Source organism: Bolinopsis microptera, chromosome 6 (genome assembly GCF_026151205.1).
Source record: "Bolinopsis microptera isolate Bmic1 chromosome 6, MBARI_Bmic_1.0, whole genome shotgun sequence".
NCBI lineage: Eukaryota > Metazoa > Ctenophora > Tentaculata > Lobata > Bolinopsidae > Bolinopsis > Bolinopsis microptera.
Genome location: NC_087077.1, coordinates 17,474,075 through 17,501,047, shown reverse-complemented (window position 1 = coordinate 17,501,047; position 26,973 = coordinate 17,474,075). Strand labels below are relative to the sequence as shown.

General features: G+C 38.2%; 3 protein-coding genes across 4 annotated transcripts in view; 1 reads left to right on the top strand and 2 right to left on the bottom strand.

Moving 5' to 3' along the window:
• LOC134816253 (probable 2-oxoglutarate dehydrogenase E1 component DHKTD1 homolog, mitochondrial) overlaps positions 1 to 2,502 on the bottom strand; it is a 90,984-nt gene extending 88,482 nt beyond the window's left edge. The window contains exon 1 of the mRNA XM_063825011.1: positions 2,491 to 2,502. The gene's annotated coding sequence lies outside the window, so the exon portion shown is untranslated. The remainder of the gene's footprint in view (positions 1 to 2,490) is intronic.
• LOC134816254 (IQ domain-containing protein K-like) overlaps positions 1 to 26,973 on the bottom strand; it is a 72,934-nt gene that overhangs the window by 33,904 nt on the left and 12,057 nt on the right. Inside the window, exons 2-6 of one of the 2 annotated variants that reach the window (XM_063825014.1) lie at positions 7,778 to 7,881; positions 1,802 to 1,872; positions 1,051 to 1,148; positions 777 to 904; positions 454 to 589 (exon numbers count right to left, since the gene is read on the bottom strand). The exons of the other annotated variant lie outside the window; for it this stretch is intronic. Coding sequence (XP_063681084.1) covers positions 454 to 589; positions 777 to 904; positions 1,051 to 1,148; positions 1,802 to 1,872; positions 7,778 to 7,839 — 495 coding nt within the window. The 5' untranslated portion in view covers positions 7,840 to 7,881. The remainder of the gene's footprint in view (positions 1 to 453; positions 590 to 776; positions 905 to 1,050; positions 1,149 to 1,801; positions 1,873 to 7,777; positions 7,882 to 26,973) is intronic. 2 annotated transcript variants of the gene reach the window in all.
• On the top strand, positions 25,435 to 26,922 carry LOC134816739 (E3 ubiquitin-protein ligase RNFT1-like). The gene has a single exon (XM_063825722.1). The coding sequence runs from the start codon at positions 25,439 to 25,441 to the stop codon at positions 26,525 to 26,527; it is 1,089 nt and encodes a 362-aa protein (XP_063681792.1). The 5' UTR covers positions 25,435 to 25,438; the 3' UTR covers positions 26,528 to 26,922.

Below are 26,973 nucleotides of genomic sequence, written 5' to 3'. Positions count from 1 at the left end.
CGATCAAGTCACAAATTAGGTCCCTATAATGATTCATTATTGTTGAATAAAGAGATTTGAATATAATATTTGTTTTATTCTGAATATTTGTTTTACTCTGACCTCTCCTGACATACCCTATGGTCTTCTTTCTAAGTTCTAAAATCACCTTTAATTAACTCTAACCTAGGAACCCATGCCGGACCGAGTATTTGTAGAGTCACATAGCCTGGCACCCGGATAAGAGTTTGCAATTAAATATGTGCAAACACAGCACACTTTGTCGATATTCCTTGCACTCACGCACCCACCGAAATTAAGAAAATTGCGTTCAAAAGCTATAAGCTACCACACAAAAAAGAACCCAAACTTGCTGAAATGTCAAATCTGTTTAATAAGGAGCCCTTCTCCAAACTATTATTAGGAATACCTTCAATTCCGATAGATTACAAAGATTGATGTGAGTGTTCTCACCTTTCTCCTGACTTTGTCCCTAAAACCCTGGACTCGAGGTAGTTGTCTGGCCATGTAGCCTCGCACACCAGCCTGGATCAGAGTTGCTGCATCGTTCTTTGTAAGACGCAGGTGTAGTGGCAGTGGAGGTTGTGGCCTGTGGTGGACATTGTGGAGGACAATAGGATGGATTGTTTTTATATCAAGGTTCATTATTGTGAGCTCCATGTTTCAGATCAAAACAGGTTCTGAATGTATAACGTCAGCTGTAAAGCTCTGAAAAACTGTCTATCAAATCAGTCTACAAACAACTGAAACAAATAAGTAACAAATAAATAACATACCTTTTAGCGAGTATTTTCTGTACGAAAGGAATGTCAAGAAGCTCCATATCTTGTCTCTGAGCCTTGTACCGGGGGTTGTTACGGTACAGGAATTCGACCATCCAGTTTATCGAGTTTAATTTTTCCCTCTGGGTCAATTATGTTAACATGTTATTAGTACACTGCATAAACAAATCAAGTGATATCAGAAATTATAAAATTTGTTGTTCACATTTCAAATACCATGTTGAAGGAGCAAAATACAAAAACTTTAGAATGAACAATTTTGACTAACCTCATACTCTTTATCATTCTTTACTATTTGCAGAAGCTCGTTAATGCATGGCATCACAGTTGGAAGCAGCTCTTCTTTTAGCACCTCGATAGGTTTTACTGCAATGTTCAAATATTCTTTATAGTATTAATACAAAACATGTATATTTAAGCAAAATATCAAAATATGCAAATTAACTTTTGGATAAAAATGAGAAGGTTCAAAGTAATTACAAAGCCACACAACAGAAAAAATTAAAGTATATAATACTAGTGTAACCCGTGCCTACGGCCGGGACATCACTATCGCAGTTGAAATGCAAAAGTATAAACCCGTCTATTATATTCGAAAACACACATTGCATTTTTGTTGAAACGGTGCGAAAGTATGAACTCGCTCTGTCCAAACACACCACAATTAGTAATACTTGATAGCCAATCTTAATAAGGTCCACTGCCAAATTACATAATTATATCGCAAATCTGTTATGGGGGGGAGAGAGCGAGAATGGGAGAGTACGTGAGACACTTTAGTAATTAGTATCACATTTGGGTAAAAAAATGATCAATTAAACCACTTACCACCGGCCGATTTAAAAAACCTTAATCATTTGGCTTGGTCAGAGTTTTGTCGGTACTATACCGAAAAAACCAGCCCCGTAACTCTTACCGTTTTCTTGATTAAGCCGTTCGGAAATTTCAAATTATACACGAACGAACGAACGAACGAACACACATCTTGAGATTATTAGTATAGATATGTATTATCTTACGGTGTCTTTTTGGAGTGGGACTGTCAGGATCATATTCATGATCTTCCTCAAATACTGTGTTTGGATCAATCCTGAAAAACATTTGTTATGGCAACAAAACAAAGAAACGACGGAGAGGAAATTGTCTCACACTTCCTTGGACAGTGTCCGGCTATTGCCCAAATTAGAGGTCAATATTTCCAGGACTACTACCTCTCTGTCAATGACATATTCGACAACCAACACATCACCACGATTGTCAATTTCGCAAACCGCACCAAACGCTTGATTGCGCCGGAAGAGCTGGATCAGACCGGGGTGACTTAAAGTATTATCTCATATGCTGTCTCGTCTCGTTTTACTGTTCCAAACCCAGCTGGCACTTAAGCGTATCATTTTGACTCATGTCACTTTTTACACTATCCTCCACCATTCACTCTGATTTCATCATACCCCAGAGGTAGGCAGAGCATCTCAATGCTATCCTCTCGTGGGCTATCTTGGCCCAGCCTCTCTTAAAAAAACAAAAAAAAAACGAAGAAACTAGGGAGATCGTTTTTTCGGTACTGGTGTCAGCCTATTTTATATACTATTATCTAACGACATCCCCCTTTAGGTTATTCTATGTAATACAGTTCATTGTAAGTTGTTCCTCATTCATTACCTGGTTTCATTGAATAAGTACAACTACAAGAACCTCACATAATAACCTCAAATTATTTTGTAACATCTATCCTACAGAAGTGTTGAGATATGGCACCAGTCAACGTTATTCCAGCGCTGATGCCGGGTCAGTCTATTCAAGATTGGGGAAGACTGTTTAAGCGAGCAACGGCACTATTTGCATCAGAGAAACAGAAAATTGACTCTCTTCCGGTTTACGTTTGCAGAAATGAAGGAGAAGTGGAGATCGCATTACTGGTTGTAGAAGAAAATACTGATGATGATCTAGATAAAGCACTCAAAAGGTTGAGCGAGCTTGTGGATGGTAAACCATCACGGGTTCTAGCAGCTCAAAAATTCTTTGATTGTCCTGTTACTGGGGAGCTCAAGACTACATTCTTCATCTTGAAGAAATTAGGGAAAGAAGCAGTATTTTCAAATGATGTTGTACTGCTGAGATTCTTAAGTCTCATACCCTCAGGAGTTAAGTTTCATGAAGATAACAAGGCAAAGATAAAAGCGGATATGACGGATGCGGAATTACTGGAAATGTTTGCGTTGCTACAGCCACAACTAGACAAAGCCCAAAACCATACTAAGCAGGAGTTGCAAATTAACATAAAGCAAGAGAAAGAGGACGGTTTCGTCTTCGCAGCAGATTTGGAAGAGAATCAGAGACCCACAGACTACACCGGAGAGTTAGATGCCTTGAAAGGTGAATTGGACTCCATTAAGCACTACCTGTTAGACCAGCATGAAGAGAACTGGACAGAGGAAAGAGAATGGGATGAAACTGAAGAGGTGTATTATGGAACAGAGAACAGGCAAAGAAGCACAAAAAGATGCTATACATGTGACAGGCAAGGTCACATTGCCACTCAATGTTTTAAACGTAAATGCAAGGCATGTGGTAAGCTGGGTCACAGTACTCATGAATGTGAGAAGAAGAAGTCAGGAGGATACTCAGGAGGATACTCAGGATCAGGAGGATACTCGAGAGGATCCTCAAGCTCAATGGGACACCCAGAGGGGCAGTCTAGAGGAAACAAACAACGTCCGCAGCAGAAAGACAATGGGAGAAGAGCAAACTTATGACTAGACGGACAGATTCAGTACAATGGTAAAATAGTTGCAGCGAGAATACTCCTGGATAGTGGAGCAAACACATCTCTCATCAGTGCTGAATTGCTTCCTGAACTAGAAGATAAAATTAAAGATGGGGGCTCTATTAATGGGATTGGTGGTAAGCAGAAAACAGGGGACCCAGTGCAATGTGATGTGATGTTTCACTCGGGATGGACCCAGACTCACTGGATGAAACCTACATTCTTACCCGCCCAGCCGGACTTGGTTATCCTTGGTACGGACTTTATGCAGAAGTTTGGGAAGACCGGATTTGATTGGGAAAAGGGTCGCGTTAAGCTGGGCGAACAGTGGGTATACTGCCTACTCAGCGAGGACAAACAACCTACATACAACATCAACCCGGAGCTTTCTAATGAAGAAGTAGGTAATCTTAAAAATGTGGTAGATGAATTCAAAAATGTTTTTGCATCTAACCCCAAAGCCCCTCGCAAATACAAGGGTCCTCAACACTATATTGTAAGCGAAACTAATAGAGTTAGCTTTGATAAGCCCAGGAGAGTCCCTGAAAAATGGATGGGACACATCAACCGCCAAATTGACGAAATGTTAGAGAATGGGATCATTGAACCGTCTGCATCGCCATACAACAGCAATGTAATCATAGTTGATAAAAAGGGTGGGGATAAACGCTTTGTAATTGATTATCGTTCATTAAATAAGGGCACTATTAAAGACTCGTATCCTTTACCTAACATAGACGAGCTTATAGACAAATGCCAAGGCGCAAAATACTTTACGCAACTTGACCTTGCGGCTGGTTACTGGTGTGTGCCTATCGCTGAAGAAGATAGACATAAAACAGCATTTAGCGTGCCGCGCGGTAAATACCAATGTTTAAGAATGGCATTTGGACTCAAAAACTCAGGTCCTACTTTTCAGAGGAATATGGATGCTATTGTGAAGAGTGCTAAGAAGAACATGACTAAGGAGCAGACTCAAGATGGTTCTGGATTGGACGATTACTCTGACAACCTGATACTATTCTCCAGGAATCTGGAAGATCATGTGAGTATGCTTAAGATCGTCATGAATGAATTGAGGAAAATGAACATGTCACTCAGAGTTGACAAATGCGAATTTGGCTACACTAAGATTGACTTCTTGGGATTTGTTATTGACGGAGTTAGTGTGGGTCCTTCTGAAACTAATATAGATAAAGTCAAGCAGTTCCCTAAACCCAAAAACAAGAAAGAAATCCAAAGATTTCTGGGGTTAGCTAATTTCAACAGAAGATTCATCAAGAATTATTCCACACTAGCTAAACCATTAACCTCCCTTGTTTCAGAGAAAGTGCAATTCGAGTGGGGTGCAACTCAAGAGGAAGCTTTCACAGTGTTAAAGGATAAGCTCGGCAATGTGAACAACCTTTACCTACCAAAGTGGAAGGAACCGTTTCACATACAGACTGACGCCTCTGGCATTGCGGTGGGAGGTATGCTCTATCAGATGGATAAAATTGGTCAAACCTGCCCCATCTCGTTCCATTCCCAAACACTTACCAAGGCGGAGACAAGATGGGACGCTACTGATAGAGAACTTTGGGCTATTATCAGCTGCCTAAGGAAATGGAGAGTGTATTGCTGTGAAGGAAAAGTAACATTCCATACAGACCACGAGCCACTGAAAAATATCCGCAACCGAAAAGACCCCCGGAACAAGATAATGAGATGGTTAAATGAACTCGAGGCTGTCGAGTATGAAGTTAGGTACATCCCTGGAGAATTGAATGGAGTAGCTGATAGTCTGAGCAGAATTGTGGTAAAGACTGACATTAAAACGGAAAGAAGCGATGCAGAAGCAGAAAGTCACATTTATGCTGAGTTGAGTAAAGGTGGAGAGAATGACAGCTCATTGAAAAATGCCCAAGACAACGATGCCTGGATCAAGTGGACTACATCTAGAATACGGAACAACAAGGTTATCTCTAGAGGACCTTATAAAAACACTAAATATCTAAGTGTCGACAGCTCAGGGCTGTTGTATAAGGGAAGACGTATTGTAGTGCCACCAAGCCTTCAAGATAAAATAATTCAGGAGTACCACTGTCAAAGCCATCCCGGGCCAGAAATAACCGCAACCCAAATCAGGGCTAGGTTTTGGTGGAGAAGTTTATCTAAACAGGTAGATGCTTTCACCAAAGACTGTAGAACCTGTATTCAAGCCAAGAGTAGACCTGATAAGGCTGAAATGATTATCACTGATGTCCCTAAACCCCACGAGATGATTTCCTTTGATATAGGCTCAATGCCTAAATCGCCCAAAGGTAATTGTTGTTTCATACTGTGTGTCGACCTATGTACCAAAATGATAAACGCTACGGCTTTGCCCAATCAGACATCTAAGGTCCTCAAAGAAGCATTTTGGGAGAAACATATTGCCTATTATGGAGTACCTAAGATTCTAGTCTCTGACCAAGGCCCTAATGTAGACAAATCAGCCATCAAAGAACTGTGTGATGAGCTTGGTATCGAGAAGCGCCACTCAAGCCCATACCACCCACAGGGGAATGGATCGGCTGAAAGATCAATTCAAACCGTTAAAGACAGACTGCGTGCTATGATAATAGCCAGGCAGACGCCTGTGACAGATTGGGATACCCTTCTTCCAGAAGCTGTGTTAGAGATGAACAGTCAAATGAACAAGTCGCTTAAGGCATCACCATTCTCGTGTACTTTTGGTAAAGATGCTAGACTAGCAGTTGATAATTTCTTCCAACTACCAAGTATTACCAATGAGCTCAGTCAAGAAGAGATCTTAGTAGCAGCTAATCACAACCGTGACATGGCCAAGAAAGCATACAAGATTCAACATGACAAGAATGCCTCAAAGGAGAGTAAGGAATGGAAGCAAGGAGACCGAGTGCTAATAAAGCGTACACATGGTAAACATAAAAAGATCTCGCCCAAATGGGTTGATGGACCGTTCCACATTGTTAGGAAACTCAGCAATGTCAACTGGGAAATCACTGATTCTAAGGGTAAACATAGAATTTATCACAGTAACCTGATGATGGACGCAGGCACCAGAAAAGAACCTGTTGCAAGCAGAACATCAACAGATACTGAAGAGGTGGAATCAACAAACACACCAAGACTCCATGAGATCATCATGCCATCGTTACCCACTACCAGTTTTATAAAGGCTCCTGATCCTACACTACTGATATCTACTACACCTACATCGCCGGTAGAAAACCTTTTGGATCAGACACTAAAAGACACCCTTGATACGCAGAGATTTAGGGAACATGTTCTGTCAGAAAGCCCTGAAGCAATAGAGGATTGCCTAAGGGATCCTGAGGATACCATTGATGAGATAGAGATTGCTACTGAGGAGAGTACCGAAACTACGGAAGAGGTCGCTACTGCAGAGGTTATACCTACTTCATCTAATGCTACACGCTCAGGCAGAGTCTCTAAAGCTGTAATTGGTAATAGACTCATTGACCAGATTAAATAGACTTTTGAATTTATAAACACTTTTTTATTATGACTGTAATCATTAGTGTTTAATGTTATTAGTTGATACCTTGATAGTTTTCTAAACACGTTTGTACCGCCAGATTTATATGGTTTTTAGGGGAGTTATTGAATTATTTATGATTGTTCTTGACCTATTTTGATATGGTGTTTATTGAAAATGTTTTCGAGAATGTATGAGAACACTTTTGTTTTTGAGAGATTTATCAAGTTCATATTTTAAAATTATTTTATTTTTTCGATATCTGTAGGGTATTTGAAATAGACTCAAACTAACTGATGCTATTTATTAATTCTTTTAATTTATTGAACATTGTTAACCTTATACGATTTTAACTGGGCTTGAAATTTTCATATAGAATTGGGTTTTTCAACTTTTGAAGAGAGGGTGTGATGTCAGCCTATTTTATATACTATTATCTAACGACATCCCCCTTTAGGTTATTCTATGTAATACAGTTCATTGTAAGTTGTTCCTCATTCATTACCTGGTTTCATTGAATAAGTACAACTACAAGAACCTCACACTGGCACTATCCAATAACCAGCACCGAAGTTATTACCAATGAGCATACATGAAGTAAGTAAGAAGTCAATAACTCAAACGAGTATTTCTTGTTGAGTCTAAACTGGATCGCTACAGCAGCTCATCACTGCGTACAGCAAACTTTCTTTAAAATTCAATTCAATGCAATATTTCAAAACTTACAGATAAGCCGGAGGGGGGTAGTTTAAAATGGACTCTAGAAACTGGCCAGATGTTGCTGCCATTCTCTTCTCAACTCACTGTGATTTTCTGATTAACATTTCCCTAAAAGTGAAATGAATCATTAAAGTTATGTGCTTGTCTCAATGCTCAAAAAGCTGGAAACACTGATGAATGGTCAGAACTCAACTTTCATGGAAATGACATGTGCCTATAATAAGAACACACAAACTAGTCCATATAGATTTCATACTACACACACAAAATAACACACACAATACACACCACATTCAAACATAGAAACTATATATTCACGCATATTACACAGAACACTGATCAGCTCATCCGCTTTACACTGATGTCTGGACTTGTCTGGAGTGTTCGTCTGGAACGTGGGACGGACTCACAAATATATTGTGTAAACGTAGCGCGCGAAACTTAAACATTGTATAACTTTATCATTTCATTACCCAGCGTGATTTACCGCGCCAGAATAATGAAATGGCGCCGCGCTATATCCGTAAACTTGCAGTCATTTTGCATTTATATCTTATATTTTATATTTTGTATCTCTTACTACGTAACGCGAAAATAAGTTGTATCACACTCCCGGTTTTGGACCCCAATGTTAACCTTGCAGCAACTGTGTCAGCCCAATATACTCTAGAAGTATGATCAACCCTATTTTAATGAACAAGAGACCCATAATTAATATAATCAGATACTCGTCAACAGCAGCAGTTTCCGTCCGTGTGATGTGTTGTCCTTCTCCTTTCTGTGTCCCCGTCGTTTTGTTTTGTGAAATGTATTGTAATAGTGTTTTAATATTTAAATCGAAGGTAACTCAATAGTTAATAATAACAAACACAAATACTATTTTAAATAATTGATTAATATCGATTTATACCAACAACCAAACATTAATTATTCTTTAATAACCTTTTATATATGTGTTAAACGATCCATGGCATATCTAAAATTCGATAATGAACTTCGTATTATTAGTGCCGCGTGCTGATAAATATTTTGGGAATCAATCCACCCAATCGTGGCGATAACATACTTTTGTGCTTGGCCGGTTTTAGGTTTGAGTTTGTGCTCCAAAAGTGGTAAATCGGGTGCTAGTAAAGCTCTTGCAGGCAACTGGCTCCTTTTGCCAACTGCTTTTGGTTTAAGCGCTGACTCACATTTGGAACTGGCACGGGTATAATTGTAATATCCTACGAAGTCAGCATGTCATATTATTTCGCAAAACTCGTTTAAATATCTTGACAATATTTACAATTTAATGTTTATGGTTTTAGGTTTAGGCGCGGCGCACCGCTTATATGATATAGCTCAATCATCTTATATTTTCAGCGCTGTGTTGCTACACGCTGTATAACATGTGGACCCAGCGCGGTGCCGCGCCTTAGCAGCAAAAGAGTTATTTACCCATATCCAAAAAATTTTTAATTTCCTACATTCTCAATTTTTTCGTTTTCTGTGGCCCGCTCGCATAAAAAGTCTTTGTATTCGCGCGGTTCAAAGATTTTTCATGGCGGATTCCAGATTCTCGATTTTACTTTTTTAGGGCCCGGAATGCTTTTTAATAGATAATCCTAGGTTACTTTTGGGGGCGAAGCCCCCGAAAATTTTGGAAATTTAAACTAGATTTGGCCTCCTGGAACGAATCTGACAATGGAGAACGATTTTAGTATACTATTTTCTGATTTCAATTTTTATTGGGATAAATTGTCTGAACACTTGGCTTAACTAAAGCACAAAATAGGAGACAGCATGAAGTATCAAGAGTTTATAATTTTGGCAAAAATGTTTTCCACCCGATTAATGTCTTAATGTGATAGCTACCTCAACTTAGGTTGATTCGGTATGAATTCATAGGGCTGATGCCCAGGGACGTAGCCAGGATTTTTCTTTGAGGGGGGCTGTCTCCAATCCAGCTGCGCAGCGAGCGAAGCGAGCAAGCTGTGGCAGGGGTCTGGGGGCGGAGCCCCTTGGCGGGGGCTAGGGGGGCGTAGCCCCCCGGAAAATTTTTGCGAAAAAGGGTGTTTTAGACGACATTTGGCATTAAAGAAATTTGTAGGACAGCAATAAACTGGGATTGAAAAGAATCAAGTACTCACGTAAATTTGGTAACTTCACCTCATCGTCTTAAGATTTTTACATTTCCTACGGTCTAGGGGACACTATTGACTATTTATAGAAGTCTTCTAGAATGTTTGCTTGGATGTTATGACAGATATTTACTAATCCACAGTTCAAATCTTTGACTGACTGCAGTCATAAACACAGCCCAGTTACCAGGCGACCATGGGGACTAGGGGGCTTATCTTTTTTTCTGGGGTTCGATTTATTCCGATTTTTCCCCCCTAACCCCCCCCCCCCCCCCCCCCCGGCCCCCCCCCCCCTGTCTACATGCCTGCTGATGCCCTGGGTGACACTGGGGTGACACTGTAGACATATCCGGTTTCATAGACTAGATAAGTAGATAGTAAAATGTTAATAAAGTAATAATGACAACTATTTATGTCGTGTACGCGAAAATGCCCCAATAATTAGCATCTGGTTAGTGGTTACTTGATGCACAGATTTTGTAGCTAATAGCAACAAACTTTGGTCTGTGAAACGAAATTTGATAGACTGGATCAGTGGATCCCTGACTGAGGACATTTAAATAACGGTCCAGCAACTTTTAGTCTGCTCTTTCACTTAAATTCCTACTGAAATATTATCGAAAATTCTCAGAGTTGGCTCTCGAATTTCCTACTTTTTGTCAAAAATTTCCTACTTTTTAAAATTTCCTACATTCTTAGAATACGAGAATGCGGGTTTTTGGATATGGGTAACAATGACAAAACGTTTATCATTTGTTGTCACTGATGGTTGATCAGCGAAATGAAAATTATAATAGTTACCTTGCTCACGTGTTCATTTTGGAGCTCTGTTATCAGTTAAGTTTTTTTGCTGTACGTGTAAAGAGGGGCCCGTATAGCAGTTTTTACCATGATGAAACAGATAAGGGCAACAGAAGCTGTATAAGAAGCTGGAGAGAATGGATCATGTGGAGCTTTTCAGCGTTTGGCTGATCCGATCGAAAAGAATGGAGGACCCAAAAATATTTTCAAGTTTTTAAAATTTTTAACTGTTCTCTGGATTGGGTTTAAAGTTATTGAAGCTGTTTGGAAGTCGATTCACTCAAGCCAGAAAACAGTTTCAAAGAGCTTGCTCGTGTTCAGAATGAGTGATTAATCAGAAAGGATGAACAGATCCTGTTCCTCTTCAGTCTGGAATCAAGAAAACCCCGAAAGCTGAACTGATCAGTCGTATTCATAAAAATTTGGAAAATTTGGTATTCATGAATACCAAATTGTTTGTCCGAACACCAACCTCCTTTTACTTAGCACTAACTAAGGACTAAGAAGATCACAACGGATATGACAGCACTAGTAATTGGATATAACGGTAATTTTAGTTATGAGTCATATGCAATCTAGGTAAACTATAGGTAAAAATATAATATTAATCATAAGCTAAAATGTACTAATCTTTGTATTCTAAATGGGGAAAAAGAAGAAACATTGTCAGTCAGTCGAGAAAATTGTCAGTCAGGCTATATGGCAGCTTTGTAGATGTTGTGACTATGCTAGTAGTGGTCCCAGGCTTGCGACTGGAATTGCGGTGTTAAATCGATTTAATGGTATACCAACGATCCACCTCCCACTTGTTGTTTGGTACTTAATAATAATAATAATAAATTAATGTTATTTTGATACAGCACCAAAAGGTTAAATAATTTAAATTTAACCCTTATGCATTAATAGTGTTAGCTGTAGCCATTTATAGCAAGAATCTTAAAACTAAAGGGGATGACAAGGAAAAGAGGAAGGAAAAAGAATAACGGAACAAACAATTAATTAAAGTATTTATAGGAGCATTAGATATTGTAATTACAGGCTCCAATAATAAATCACTGACTAAAACTTCTAATTAAAATGACACTTGGTACGCTCGCCCATTTTCACTGGTCAGTCTGAACTTCAGTTTAGCACGTTGTACACTTATTCACCCAAGTTTCAGAATTTGTTCAGTTTAGCAGAGTTAGTACCCGTGTTTCAATAAATCAAAAGATATCAGGGGAGTTCTTTAAGTAATTATTACGTATAATATATATGACATTACAATATAAACTATTATATCGATACTATAATTATATATTTGCATACAAAAAAACCAGAACACATTAAGCACAGACTAGCAGCAACTAATATTAACAGAAAAGCCCCGTCCTAAAAAAAGGGGGTTACAGCGTGTGTCAATGCCTCACCGACCTGGCGACTTGCGAAGGATTGACATCGTGAATCAAATCTCGACTATAAGTATTCATCAATTTAGGGAATTAATAAATAATGTGCAAGGTAAAAATTTTAAAAACTCATTTCCCAGGAGCATGTTCCATAATGATGTGATATGATGATATGAATTAATAACCGAATATTAACAGTTTAGTGTCAAAATGAAATGAAGCTCGACTTTACCGTCACGTTTCCGCAAAGGAGTTCTGTTGAGGTGTAGTGGGGACTTTAAACTGGGACTTCGGCTGTCGGCAGATCCTTCATATGCATAGTGCAACTTCCTTCTTCGGGAAACGCCTGTTGTTTGCTCTCACCAGGAATCTTGCTGTTTCTTTTATGAGGCTAGCATAAGATAGACGGATATTCGATCAATTTCTAAATTTTATTACTATTAGAGTGAAATTAATAGTAAAATAAAAATATTGTCAAATTGTTATAATTAAAAAAGAAAACGTAATCAACGACCGAAACCTTGCTCTAACCAGAGCCCTCTCGCTTGCAGTAGCGCGCGACCGCCGTAGGCACATGGCTATGTGAAACCGAAACCCTTGACGGATGTTACTCGTTTGAATTTCTTCGAAGTATAGTAGCGCGCGCCGCTTTCTTCTCGAAATGGCCCGATGGCAAGTGCTACGAAGTAGCGCGCGCCGGGCCTGATCATTAACAATGGTCAACCGAAACCCCTGCACCGTAATCAACCGTAAGCAGAGCAACGATCGACGTTACTGGGCCGCGCTCAGTCTGTCATTCCGCCTAATCATAATAGCCTGAGGTCCCCAGGTAGCGATCGACGATGCGAAGCAAGAATGCTAGTTTGCGCGGCGCGTCGAAGCGGCGAAGTCCTCCAAAATAATTGTAGCGCGATGCACTACTGGGCCGCGCCGCGCATCTTTTTGCAACCACCGTGTGCAGTATGCAAATCGGCGAAATGCGAAGAATTGACATCGTTAATCAAACAACATAATTTTGTCGCAAAATTGCATGCAAAATTGATTTTTATTTGTTGCATTCTTATTTCTTCTCAATACAAAATTTATACAAAATAAAACATGCTTTAGTGTTTAGGATTCGAGTAATAGGATTAAAGTTAGTTAATCGGTTTTAAAGTTATCGTGAAGATAATACAAAGATTAATTTAAAGTACAAAGTATTTGTTTTAACTTTTAGAAGAGGCTCTTACGGGCAAAAAGAAGTGTTTTCTGCTACGAGTTTAGAGACCTAACCGCTAATTGGACACAATAGTATGATGTCTAAGGATCGATAATATGTTAAGAAGTATAAATTAGGCCTTATTAGTCACGTGCTATACCAATGCGCGTTTTAAACTTTGACAGTCTATTTCTCTAAGGCAAATAGAGTAATTATATTCATATTTTGTCAGCAATAAGATCACATTATTTTCTATTTGGTGTGAAAATATGAGCTAGAACGGACATAATCTCGCTGAGTTATAGCTGTTTGAAATTTATGATGAACGCGCGGGTGCCAATTGATAACAACTAAATACTTTTGCGCGTAGTGCGCGTCGTAAATTTGGCAAAAACGCTTGCGGAGTGACAATATTCAAACTTCGATAAAGTATATGAAGTGGGTACTTCTCGGAAAGGAAAAATTTAGGCAAACACGATGTGACTATTTTTGGGTTGATTTAATACAACTGCAAAAAATTATTCAAACTTCAAGCAAAAAAGTCAAAATTTTTACCACTTTTTTGGGTTTTTGCCTGCACTAAAATAGAGGGATTTTTAAAATTTTTTAACCATCTTGTGCGGCTGTCTTTTAGCTACCTTCATGCAAATTTTGCTGACATGCCAACAAAATTAACTTGCTCAAATTATCAAAAAACATGCTTTTTTGGCCTATTTTTGGCCCCAAAATCGGTTTTTTTGCAATTTTAACGGTGCTAACTCAGTCCAATCATTTTGAAACTACTTTTAATCGATTCTACGGTCAAAAATACGTCTAGTAAGGTGTATCTGGGGTCCCTAGCGTATCGAGCAGACAATGCCCGTAAGAGCCTCTACTATTTAAATGCTTACCATTCACCATTAAAATCGAAATTAGTACACAGAACGGTCAAATTAATTTTCGCCCTGGTTTACACTATAATATATTGTTGTCGGGCGGTAAAGTGACACCGTTGACAAACTTATAAGTTACCTGATTTAAGTACACACCCAGGGTTTCAACACATTTTTATCGATATTTATCGAATGAAAATTAGCACACAAGTGATGTACATGGAACATGGAACATTTACACCAATAGTTCTATCAACAACAAGTGGAATGGGAAGAAGCAAATACTTTCTCCAAAAAGTTAGCTGATAAAATTCCTAGAAAATCGGGTCAAAGATATTGTGAGGCAATGATTTTTATCAGGAAAAGAGTAAGATTTGACCTATTGAGAACAACAGTCATAAGTTTTTAGAGGAGAAATAATTTGAAAAGTAGTAATGCAGTAAAAATAGCAGACTTAGATATAAATTTAGAGCCAGTACATTGAATTGGCTACTTTTACTATACTACTTAAAGTGCCATCATGTGCCATTTAGCAGTAGAATGCGACTCACTAGGACCACTGAGCAAATCGGCGAAAATGGGTTCGGAAAAGCCATTATTGACACTCGAGTCCTTGATCTTGTCCAGTGGCGTAACGTTGCCTGTTGGCGCCCCCCTGCCGAAAAGGCGCCCCCCTGTTGGCGCCCCCTCCCCTTTTGGTGCCCCTCCCTAAAATTGAACAAATTAGGTGATTTTAGAGGATACGCCGGTAAAATCTCTAAAAAAGTGTGTATCTAGAGCAAAACGCGCAGTTTTGCTAGTACTTTAGTTAAGTTTTCGAAATTGTCCCACATTCAAACGACGATTTGGCGCCCCCCTAAGACGGCGCCCCCCTGCACAGCGGGGTCAGCAGGGCCCTTCGTTACGCCACTGATCTTGTCGATGGTGCACTGGGCCTTTTGAACTACCATCCTTCAGCTTCTGTCAACTGAAATTACTATTAATCCAAGTTAAGGCAATCAGCCGACGCACGGATTTTATGGTCATCTATGATATGTATAATCTGTAATATAATTTTCCTTTAAATCTTAAAATATTAGTGGAAATGTGTGTCAAACAGTATATTATATACAATAAAGTAATTCAAGTGTTGCAATTGGCAGAGCACAATACAGAGGTAACGGAAATTGTCCACTGCTACCAATATTATATAATATGAAATATCAACAATCAAAGAAATATCAACAAAACAAAGATATATACACATCTACTCCATCATAGGGGCAGGGATGAGGTTATAAGAGACTTCTGATAGTGGTGTCTCATATTTGCTGTCCATTTTTTTTCCTCTGTACCCTCGTAGAGCTATGAGTGTGGTTCTTAACATAGCGAATCTTATTCTTGTCCTTACATGTCTTACCACATCGCAATACCTCTCTTTTCTTTTCCTGGCGTTGAGGTCTTCCACTCTATTTAGAAACCGCTTACATTCTTTGGACATGCCTCCAGTTGTGAGAAATACGGCTGGGGTGAAAGTGGCCTTCTCTACGTGCAACACTCTCTCCAAGTACTCAAACAAAAAAAATTTGTTTTCCTCATCCTTCTTCTCCTTTTCGTTCTCTTCGTATACTTCTTGAAGAGTTTTGGTCCTGTTTGATAAGCAATTGGGGTGTGAAACCCTTATGTCAAGAAAGGTCTTATCAAATGGAGTCCAAACTCCTCTAGCAGATACGTCAAGCCGAGCTTGGTCACCTGTTATAGTTTTGGGGTTGAGGCAGTCACCCTCATTTACCTTCTGTAGCTGGGGTTCGACTTTCACATCATGACATACCTCACGAAGGAGATTTGCTAATGTGTCTCTGATGTTGTTGTGGGTCATTATCACATAACCCCCTAGCTTACAGGTGAGAAGGTGGTCGAAAGATCACTTGTTTTCCCACATCCACAGGTGATGGGAGTGTTTGGTATCCACCAGCTGTAGCGTAAGCAGACACTGTCACGAAACTCCTCTTTGTTCAGAGTGTAGCCATACTGCTGAAGTGGCAATGTGTTAAGCCAACTGGACGCTCCCTTTTCTCTTGCTGCTAGTAGTGCTCTCTTAGAGGAGGTGCCAGTAATAAAGATCAAAATTCAAATTTTTATTCTTAAAAAATTTGTATTCTTAAAGGGTTTTTATAAAAATTACTCAGATTTTTATTGAATTTTAAAATAGGGTCATTGTGATATTAGTGTTTATTGCAATTGTTTGCATTAATTTTATCATTAGTGATATACATATATTTATATATAATGTATAGTAGACTTTACAGTGATGTCCACAACAAAAAACCTTTTAAAATTCCATTATCAATCTTGAATTTTCCATAAATTGTCTTTAAAGGACCAGTTAACTGAAAAATTTGTAGTCTCCAATTTGGCTAAGATTTAAATCAGCTGTGACAAACTGGTAAAAAATTGTATCGCCGAAAGAACCAACTCTCTAGCTTACGTGTAACGCGTGTTACTGCAATAATAAGCTGTGGCCGCGTGACGTCATAAAGTCCCTCAGTGCGCGCTGGCATAGCGTAATACAATGCACAAATGTTTATCATCGTCAATAAAACACGTGTAACTCACTCAAATTTTAGAGTTATGACTATTTCCCTAGTTCTCCAAAATCCTTATAGTTTTGGCTATCACCCTAACTATATGAATAGCTGATTGGATGTACAGTGCTCACGTCAGGATTTTAAACAGTGACATAAGTTCTTGAACAGTGGCGGGTGAATGTACGGTTAGAAAGTTTCTGCTATTACAAGTTATGTCATATGTGATAATTTTGGATTGTTTTCATTGCTTCATTAAAACGAAGGGAGACTGTACCGATTATTTTTCCCCAGTCCATGAAACTACTACACAAAATAATGTGCTATATATTAAATATACCTGATCAGAGTGTAACTCTGTAATATAATATTACAGTTGTTCGGAAGAATGCGAGCAGTCAAATGGTTCGCTATCCTAAAAGACATAGTTCCGAGAGCAATTATATTTTTAGCATAGCGAAATTTCTTACTTTAATCCACACGTGCCAGGCAGTACAGGAGACAAGAAGTCTGGCTATTTTACGGCCGTTCCCATGGGACCATTAGTAGAAGTAGCTCCTATCAGAACGGTGCCGTGGGAACTGAAAAATACCCGGTCTACTAAATACTGATTGGAGTGTACAGTGTGCGGAGTGTTTTGAATTTGACTTACCTAGTTATCGTCCTACTTGTATGATCATCGGTACTTACCATAAATAAACTACTGGTAAAATTAAATACCAAGTGCAAACGTGTTCAGTCAATCGACCCACTGAACAACTATAGGATTTCCAAGACCCTATAATTCGTTGGCCATATAATACATATATGTACATTGCGGCACGATCGATTCTTAGATGGCTAAACGACAAACGTTAATCTATACAATTCTTAAACTATGAGATAGCACTTTAATCTAAAAATACACTTTTTATATTACTCCTGATTTTTACATTTCAATTTTCACGTAAAACATTGTAGCCATAGGTTCATCATGGACACTGACAGCTTAATTTTAGATAATAATGATTTATGAGTTTCTCTAAAGTTAACTCTAAACTTGTGTAGTCCAGTCATTTATGGACATTTATGGAATTGAACCTGCAAATTTTCGTATACTCACGAAATTTTGCAAAGACCTTCCCAAAAGTATGAATAAACGATTTTCGGTTGGAGACATATTGACCACGCCGATATTGACCCAATAACGTAACCGACCCTTTGCTTCTGAAGGTCGTAGAGACTTCTAAATAGGCTTAAACGAAGCAGCATATGCATGTTTATATAGGAGTTACTGAGCAAAACATGGCCTAAAATCCTTACTCTTCGAGAAATTTGCCAAAAAACCATTTTGGGCGTGGTGCTGAGCCCATTTTCGATAGGATCGTGATAGAGTCTTTAGACAGGGTTCAAAAGAACCACAATTAGCATATTTATATATGACTTACGAAGAAACAGATGCATTAAAGTGCTTACTTTTTCAGTTATTGGCGAAAAACTGATTTCCGGTTCCAGAAATCATGCAAAAATATGAGTATCTTGTAAATTGGGCTATGAAGGCCCTACAAATTTTTAAATGAGTGCAAATTGTGCAGAATGGCCATGTTTATATACAACTTATGAAGCAACAAGTACCCTAAAACACTTACTTTTCGAGTTATTTGGGGGAGAAACATTGTATTATGTCCATTTTTACCTGTAAAATACAGTCTCACGAGCTCTTCTGTGCGCGCAAGGGACTTTATGACGTCATCGCCAAAATAATACAAACGCTAATTACACGCGTTAGAGAGCAGTTAGAGATTTAGGAATTTCGACTCGTTGCTCAGTTTGCTATTTGTCACAATCTGTCAAAATATGAGGATAACTTATTTTTGAGTTAACTGGTCCTTTAAACCATTTTAAGCGAATCTAACGTAAATGAAGTATAGTTAAATCTCGATTTTCCATGTTGTTTGGGAGAAAGAAAACGGCTGCAGTAAATCATGGTTTACTGTAAATCAGGGTTTCGTTTTAATTTGGGAAAGGAAATGGCCATGTTAAATTGGAGTTTTTGTGGTAAATCAGAGCCCGCTAAATCAGGGTTTTACTTTATCATGATAGTATATTTCAAAAGGTATCTATTCTGATTAAATTATAATTTTTCAAGAAAATGGAGAAGTCGGAAGTAGAAAAGAAGAGACCTCCAAACAGTCCAGCTGACCACCAACTCGTTACCAAAAAACGGCATCTTTCAGCCAACAATTACCACCATCCATTGTTTGATAATGTTGAAATTGCTGCAGAAGATACCTCACTTCCTACGATCCATATCTTAAATGATGATTGTCTGGAGCTCATCTTTTCTCATGAATTTGGCATCATTGACCTTTTTGGGCTTAGTCGGGTTTGTCGAAGGTGGTACAATGTTTGCTTATCTATTATATCAAGGATCAACTTTTTTTGTAGTAGTTCAAGTTACATTTGTGGAAGATCAAATAGCTCAATGAAGGAAGTAATGTCGATTCTATCCATCAATTGTGGAAGTCTGACTTGTTTAGGATTGACTGACATTGATGGTTTGACACCTGATAACATGACCATATTGGGAGACATGCTACCGAATCTCAAAGAGTTGGACCTTTCAAAACGTTTCAGGTCCATAGACCATGAAAATCTCTCAAAGGTTATTGGAGAGAAATTTTGCCCTAATCTGGAAAGTTTAGCTTTGAGCATATCCATTGTTTCAAACAATGAAAACTTAGAAAGTATTCTCAAGTATTCTCATGAATGGCTTAGAATCAACAAGCTGAGACTAAATGCTGCAAAATCTTCATTCATTGTATTTGATAGATCACCTAATCTGGACACGTTGTCAATCCCTCTGGATTTGGAAAAAGAATGCCTATTTATAGAAGAAACTAAATCTCAAAAATATTTAGGTCTCATGATAGACAATTTATTGAACTTTCAAGACCATATTGATTATGTGAAATCAAAAATTGCTAAAAGAATAGGGGCATTATACAGGTCGAAAAATCTTCTTCCACTGAAATATAGAAAAATGTTTGTAAATGCTCTTATGATCCCCCAATTTGACTACCTGGATATAATATGGTGTAGGGCTGCCAAAACCAAACTTAATTCTCTTGATATATTATACAAGAAAGTAGCAAAAATTGCTCTGGATGTTCATTGGCAGGAACCATCAGTAAATGTATATCGAAATATGAAGTGGTTACCCTTACACTTAAGAAGACAACTCCATCTATCAACGTATATGTATAAAATTCTTAATGAGGCTGCACCATCATCATTCACAGATAAATTTTCTTATGTATCCGGAGGATCACGTGATGCTGAGAGGTGCAACCTTTATATTCACAAATCCAGAACACACAAAACCTTTACATATTTAGGTGCAAAATGTTGGAATACAATTCCAGAGAACATAAGGACTATAGAATGTAGTGTAAAATTCTCACAATGTATGAAATCTAAATTTATGTCAGATGTAATTCAAGGAGTCTCATCCTATGAAATAAACAATAGTTTCGACTATTTCTACACTCTAGCTATGTGACAACTGAAACAAATTTTATGGTGCTGGAGTTTTTGTCGGGTGGAAAGGCCCCCTGCGTTATATATGACCTATTTACAGAAGTATAGAACTTTAAACATCTCCTTTATTCGTTCCCATTTGTTATCATTGCCAATCTATTATTGTTCTATACTTCTCTGTATATAACTGTAAATAACATTACTAACGTAATCCCAAAGTGGGCATCTATGTAATCTTAATTGTTACCTTCATGCCCACAGTTCACTGTTAAATCATATCTTATTTTATCACTCATTAAGTTATTACTCATTATGTTTTACATACTATATCCTTATGTCCCTAGAAGGGTGTTCTGCTAACAGTTTTCGACTGACTTGAATGTCCTGCACAGCAGATTGAAGCTTCTTAAATTATTTTTTATTCTTATTGTATTGCTGTGTAAATTTGATTCTAATTCTAATAATTCTAATTCTAATTCTCAAATATTGCACAAAGCTCAATTACCTTAGTGTTACACGACAATGGCATGGCATGGTATCAAACGGTCAATTTGAGTACGAGGTCGATGGATCGTGTATTCCAAAGATCTTGTCAACATGCAACCCTTTGACTTCATTTTCCTGTAAAGATTTTATGAAATTGCAACCATGTGTTTTAGAGTTTGTTTTAAGAGAATTTTCTGGTACTTTAGAGTATTTGAATATTTCAAGAACAAATATTCAATGCCTCAATGTAGCAACTGATTCCTTACCCAAACTGGAAAAGATGAAAATATTCCTTGCAGGCTGTTACACGTGGTCTTTTCCAGCTAAAATTCCATCCCCCTCCCTCTACATTCGTCAGCTAGCAGCTGTTCTAAAGTTGATGCCCAACCTCAGAGTTCTAGATCTTTCATATAATCAATACCTCACCACTGAAGGTGTGGATGTAATCAGAGTTCTATCAGACCATTGTCCCTTGTTAGAAGAATTGAATCTATCGAATTGCAGAGTGCCTGCACAACATCTAGTGAATTTGAAGAAACTTTCAGTTTTAAAACGAATCTGTCTTGATAATTCAAGTTATGGCTATAGAAACCACAGTATCGATATTGTTGCCAACTTCAAATGCATTGTTTTTAAGGTCTTGCCTCATTTGAAGGAGCTAGAGTATTTGTCAATCGAAATGGAAAATAGTCGTATAGAATTGAGTGCAGATGACATTGTGTCGTTTATTGGCAATGCTAGCCCGAAATTCAAATACCTTTATATTATGGCAAACTTATGGCCAAGGAGATTTTCCTCCCGTCCGCGTCCGAGAAACAGAAACCTTATAGAAGAAGTAGCAATGAAATGCCATTCTATATCGAGAAAGGTTTTGATAAGGATACGAGTTGTTAACCTTTCTATGTTACACACACTGTCATGTATTGTGACTGAACCTTCTTTGCTGATTGGCCAACGCTGTGCATGCCAGCTTGACGATCTACTCCAGAGTGACAATCCATTGCAGACTGAGGTTTCTTTATCTCGTTCATACTATAACAAGCTGGCTCCTAAGTTTGTTCTATTTTTTGGAGACGAATCTTTTTGTTGTGACTTTTATGAGGATGTTTGCGTCTCCAGTAGTGATTATATTAATAACTTAGATAATAATGTTTATGACGTAAAATTGCCTAGTTTTACTTCCCCTTAAATTATCTTTCATCATCTTCATGATATTATATATAACAGCTTTTTATCGTGGTGAATTATTTCATATGTTTTAAATTTTACGCTTGCACATTTTATGTCAGGTCTTTAATTCCTACATTACTATTAGTTACAATATCTTTAATATGTTTATTGTTCTTAACGTTAAATAAAATTCAAATTACATTAATCTTTAAAATTACAAAATTTATTATTTCAATCGAAATTCGTCTAGATATCGTTTAAGTACATAATATTTCCCCAATTTTTCTACATAAGCTCATACACAGAGAAATACATTTCAGTAAGATTAACTGGAGTAAATGATAGTTCTTTTCAAAAGGTATTTATTCTGATTATATTATTATTTTTCAAGAAAATGGAGAAGTCGGAAGTAGAAAAGAAGAGACCTCCAAACAGTCCAGCTGACCACCAACTCGTTACCAAAAAACGGCATCTTTCAGCCAGCAATCCTCACAATTACCACCATCCAATGTTTGATAATGTTGAAATTGCTGCAGAAGATGCCTCACTTCCTACCATTCATTTGTTAAATGATGATCGTCTGGAGCACATCTTATCTCATGAATTTGGCATCATTGACATTTTTGGGCTTAGTCGGGTTTGTCGAAGGTGGTACAATGTTTGCTTATCTATAATATCGAGGATCAACGAATTTTCTTGTAGTTCAAGTTACATTTGTGGAAGATCAAATAGCTCAATGAAGGAAGTAATGTCGATTCTATCCATCAATTGTGGAAGCCTGACTTGTTTAAGATTGACTGACATTGATGGTTTGACACCTGATAACATGGCCATATTGGGGGACATGCTACCGAATCTCAAAGAGTTGGACCTTTCTAACCATTTCATGTCCATAGACCATGGAAATCTGTCAAAGGTTATTGGAGAGAAAATTTGCCCTAATCTGGAAAGTTTAGCTTTGAGCATATCATTTGTTTCAATCAATGAAAACTTAGAAAGTATTCTCAAATATTTGCACAAAGCTCAATTACCTTAGTATAACACACGACAATGAAATGATATCAAACGGTCACTTTGAGTATGAGGTCGATGGATCGTGTATTCCAAAGATCCTGTCAACATGCAACCCTTTGACTTCATTTTCCTGTAAAGATTTTATGAAATTGCAACCATGTGTTTTAGAGTTTGTTTTAAGAGAATTTTCTGGTACTTTAGAGTATTTGAATATCTCAAGAACAAATATTCAATGCCTCAATGTAGCAACTGATTCCTTACCCAAACTGGAAAAGATGAAAATATTCCTTGCAGGCTGCAACACGTGTTCTGTTTTTCAAAAAGCTAAAATTCCATCTCCCTCCCTCTACATTCGTCAGCTAGCAGCTGTTCTAAAGTTGATGCCCAACCTCAGAGTTCTAGATCTTTCATATAATCGATACCTCACCACTGAAGGTGTGGATGTAATCAGAGTTCTATCAGACAATTGTCCCTTGTTAGAAGAATTGAATCTATCGAATTGCAGAGTGCCCGCACAACATCTAGTGAATCTGAAGAAACTTTCAGTTTTAAAACGAATCTGTCTTGATGATTTAAGTTATGGCTATAGAAACCACAGTATCGATATTGTTGCCAACTTCAAATGCATTGTTTTTAAGGTCTTGCCTCATTTGAAGGAGCTAGAGTATTTGTCAATCGAAATGGAAAACAGTGGTATAGAATTGAGTGCAGATGACATTGTGTCGTTTATTGGCAATGCTAGCCCGAAATTCAAATACCTTTATATAAGGGCAAACTTATGGCATTGGAGATATTCCTCGAGTCCGAGAAAAAGAAACCTTATAGAAGAAGTAGCAATGAAATGCCATTCTATATCGAGAAAGGATTTGATAAGGATACGAGTTGTTAACCTTTCTATGTTACACACACTGTCATGTATTGTGACTGAACCTTCTTTGCTGATTGGCCAACGCTGTGCATGCCAGCTTGACGATCTACTCCAGAGTGACAATCCATTGCAGACTGAGGTTTCTTTATCTCGTTCATACTATAACAAACTGGCTCCTAAGTTTGTTCTCTTTTTTGGAGACGAATCTTTTTGTTGTGACTTTTATGAGGATGTTTGCGTCTCCAGTAGTGATTATATTAATAAAGATAATAATGTTTATGACGTTAAGTTGCCTGGTTTTTATGGCCCTTAAGTCAATATCTTTTATATATGTTTATAAGGTTAAATAAAACTTTAAAATTTATCTTTAAAATTACAAAATTTATTATTTCAATCAAAATTCGTCTAGGTAGTAGGTATCGTTTGCGCATATAATATTGTCTCAATTCTTGTACATTACTTCATACACAGAGAGATACATTTCAGTGAGAACTATCAGCTTATCCATAGAGAGTAGTAGTCCGTAAGAAGAGCTGTTTTTTGTCAACTCGAAAACACCGTTTACTGTGTTTTCTTAGCCGGGAGAACTTCTGCTCTCTGTTGACATGTCCCATAACTAAAATCTCCTCAATTATTTGATATTTCAGTTACATTATTCCAATTTAATGATAGATGATTAAATGTATTAAAGAATTGCATGGAGAAATCCCTAAGTCAATTTGGGGAAATAGCAATGGCACTCTCACCACAACCCCACCCCCCCCCCTCCCCAATAATTCGGACAATTATTTAACGCATGTCCCGCTAATTCTAACACTATTTTAGCACATGTCCCCAGTCCCACTAATTCTGACACTATTTTAGCACATGTCCCATTAATTCTAACACTATTTTAGCGCATGAATCACTAATTCTAACACCATTTTAGCATATGACACACTAATTCTAACATTATTTTAGCGCATGACCCACTTATTCTAACACCATTTTAGCACATGACCCACTAATTCTAACACTAGTTTAGCACATGTCCCACTAATTCAACAATATTTTCGCACATGTCCCCACTAATTCTAACACTATTTTAGCACATGACCCACTAATTCTAACACTATTTTAGCGCATGACCCACTAATTCTAACACTATTTTAGCGCACGAACCACTAATTCTAACACTATTTTAGCACATGACCCACTAATTCTAACACTATTTTAGCACATGACCCACTAATTCTAACACTATTTTAGCACATGACCCACTAATTCTAACACTATTTTAGCGCTTGACCCACTAATTCTAACACTATTTTAGCACATGACCCGCTAATTCTAACACTATTTTAGCGCATGACCCACTAATTCTAACACTATTTTAGCACATGACCCACTAATTCTAACACTATTTTAGCGCATGACCCACTAATTCTAACACTATTTTAGCACATGACCCGCTAATTCTAACACTATTTTAGCGCATGACCCACTAATTCTAACACTATTTTAGCGCATGACCCACTAATTCTAACACTATTTTAGCGCATGACCCACTAATTCTAACACTATTTTAGCACATGACCCGCTAATTCTAACACTATTTTAGCGCATGACCCACTAATTCTAACACTATTTTCGCGCATGACCCACTAATTCTAACACTATTTTAGCGCATGACCCACTACAGAATGACGCACACACGCTCAGCATCCTGGTCTCCCCAGCGGGATCTACTAGAATCCTCTCTTAGCGAGCCACTCCGCAACGTCCTCCGAGAATACGTGCCGTCAGCCCTGATACAGAACAATGAAAACAACAGCTCCTCCCAAAACACGGCCACTGTTAACATGGGTGATGAGGAGGATGACAGGGAACACAATAACAACAACTCTCCTGGGTATCTGGACTTCACGGCTTGTTTGAGTCTCGCTAAGAAGGTCCTCCCGTTTGTTGTGCTGATGTTGTTGAGATGGGTCTGGGAACACAGAACTGGGATTTTCGTACTTATCGGACTTTTCCTGGCGTTCCTACACTTTAATAAAACTATACGGAGGCACGTCTCACTCCGAGACAGACGTCACGTCTCCACCGTCGTGGCAAACATGTTGTTCCTGGCCCTGAACGTCCACATTGTTTACTACGTGTTTTACAGTGAAAGACTGTATCGGTGTCTGTATTTCATGCCTCCTGAGCTAGAGAACACGGTGTGGGATGTGTTGTGGGCGGTGGGTATAACTGATTTCATGGTTAGGTTCGGGGTGATGTTCGTTAAGTGTATTTGTATCATACAGTGGAGATGTCTTGTCCCGTACAAGTCACGTGGTAAATGGTACATGTTACTGGAGAATTTATCCCATTTTTATCGAGTTCTCCTGCCCTTTCCACGGTGGATCTCATTTTTCATGGAAGATAACCAGGGCCTTATCATGGGCCTCCTCCTCTGTGGTATTTATGTCAGCATCAAGTTATTCCAAGTGTTTTCCAAGATGTCAGAACTATGGGCAGTGGTCCGTTTCTTCTTCAGGGATCAGTACTACGGCAGCCTGGTGGACAAGTCCGTGCTGTCGGACACTCAGTGTCCCATCTGTCAGGAGGACCTGGATGAGCCTATAATGTTGCACTGTAAGCACGTATTCTGTGACGAGTGTATAACCTCGTGGTTTGACAGACACCCCACGTGTCCTATGTGCCGCGCGAGGATCACCACTGCTCCCCCAGTCTGGAGGGATGGGTCTACTTCTGCACTTGTCCAGTTCTTTTGAATGTTCCTCTGTGTAATTTGAAACTCCATGTCTTGTAATGGTGAGATTGTGAGACACTCGACAGTCGACATGCTTATATTGAGTTGGCATCGGTCTACAACATTTTGTGAATGCCTATGGCTGAGAGCTACGTTTTTGTGTTTTAAAATTGACGTCCGGGTAGCAATTTCTAATTTTATGATAACATTTGCATCGCATGATTGTAACCTCCTCATTACGCTATAATGTTTAAATGTTATCAAGCACCAGTATTCGATATTCGATGTATATAAATGCATATCATATTTCGTTAATGTAGTTAAATACTTCGGTGTTGTGATAATGTATCTGCTGTTAATCTTTGCTCTTGGTATTAATAATGTACTTCAATTTGTATATTTATTTTCGCATTAGGAATTGAGTAAAATTTTAGATTTTTTTTCTTTTATTCACCCCAGTCCCCACTT

Coding starts and splice junctions, on each gene's coding strand:
- LOC134816739 (XM_063825722.1), top strand. CDS start 25,439: ATGACCCACTACAGAATGACGCACACACGCTCAGCATCCTGGTCTCCC.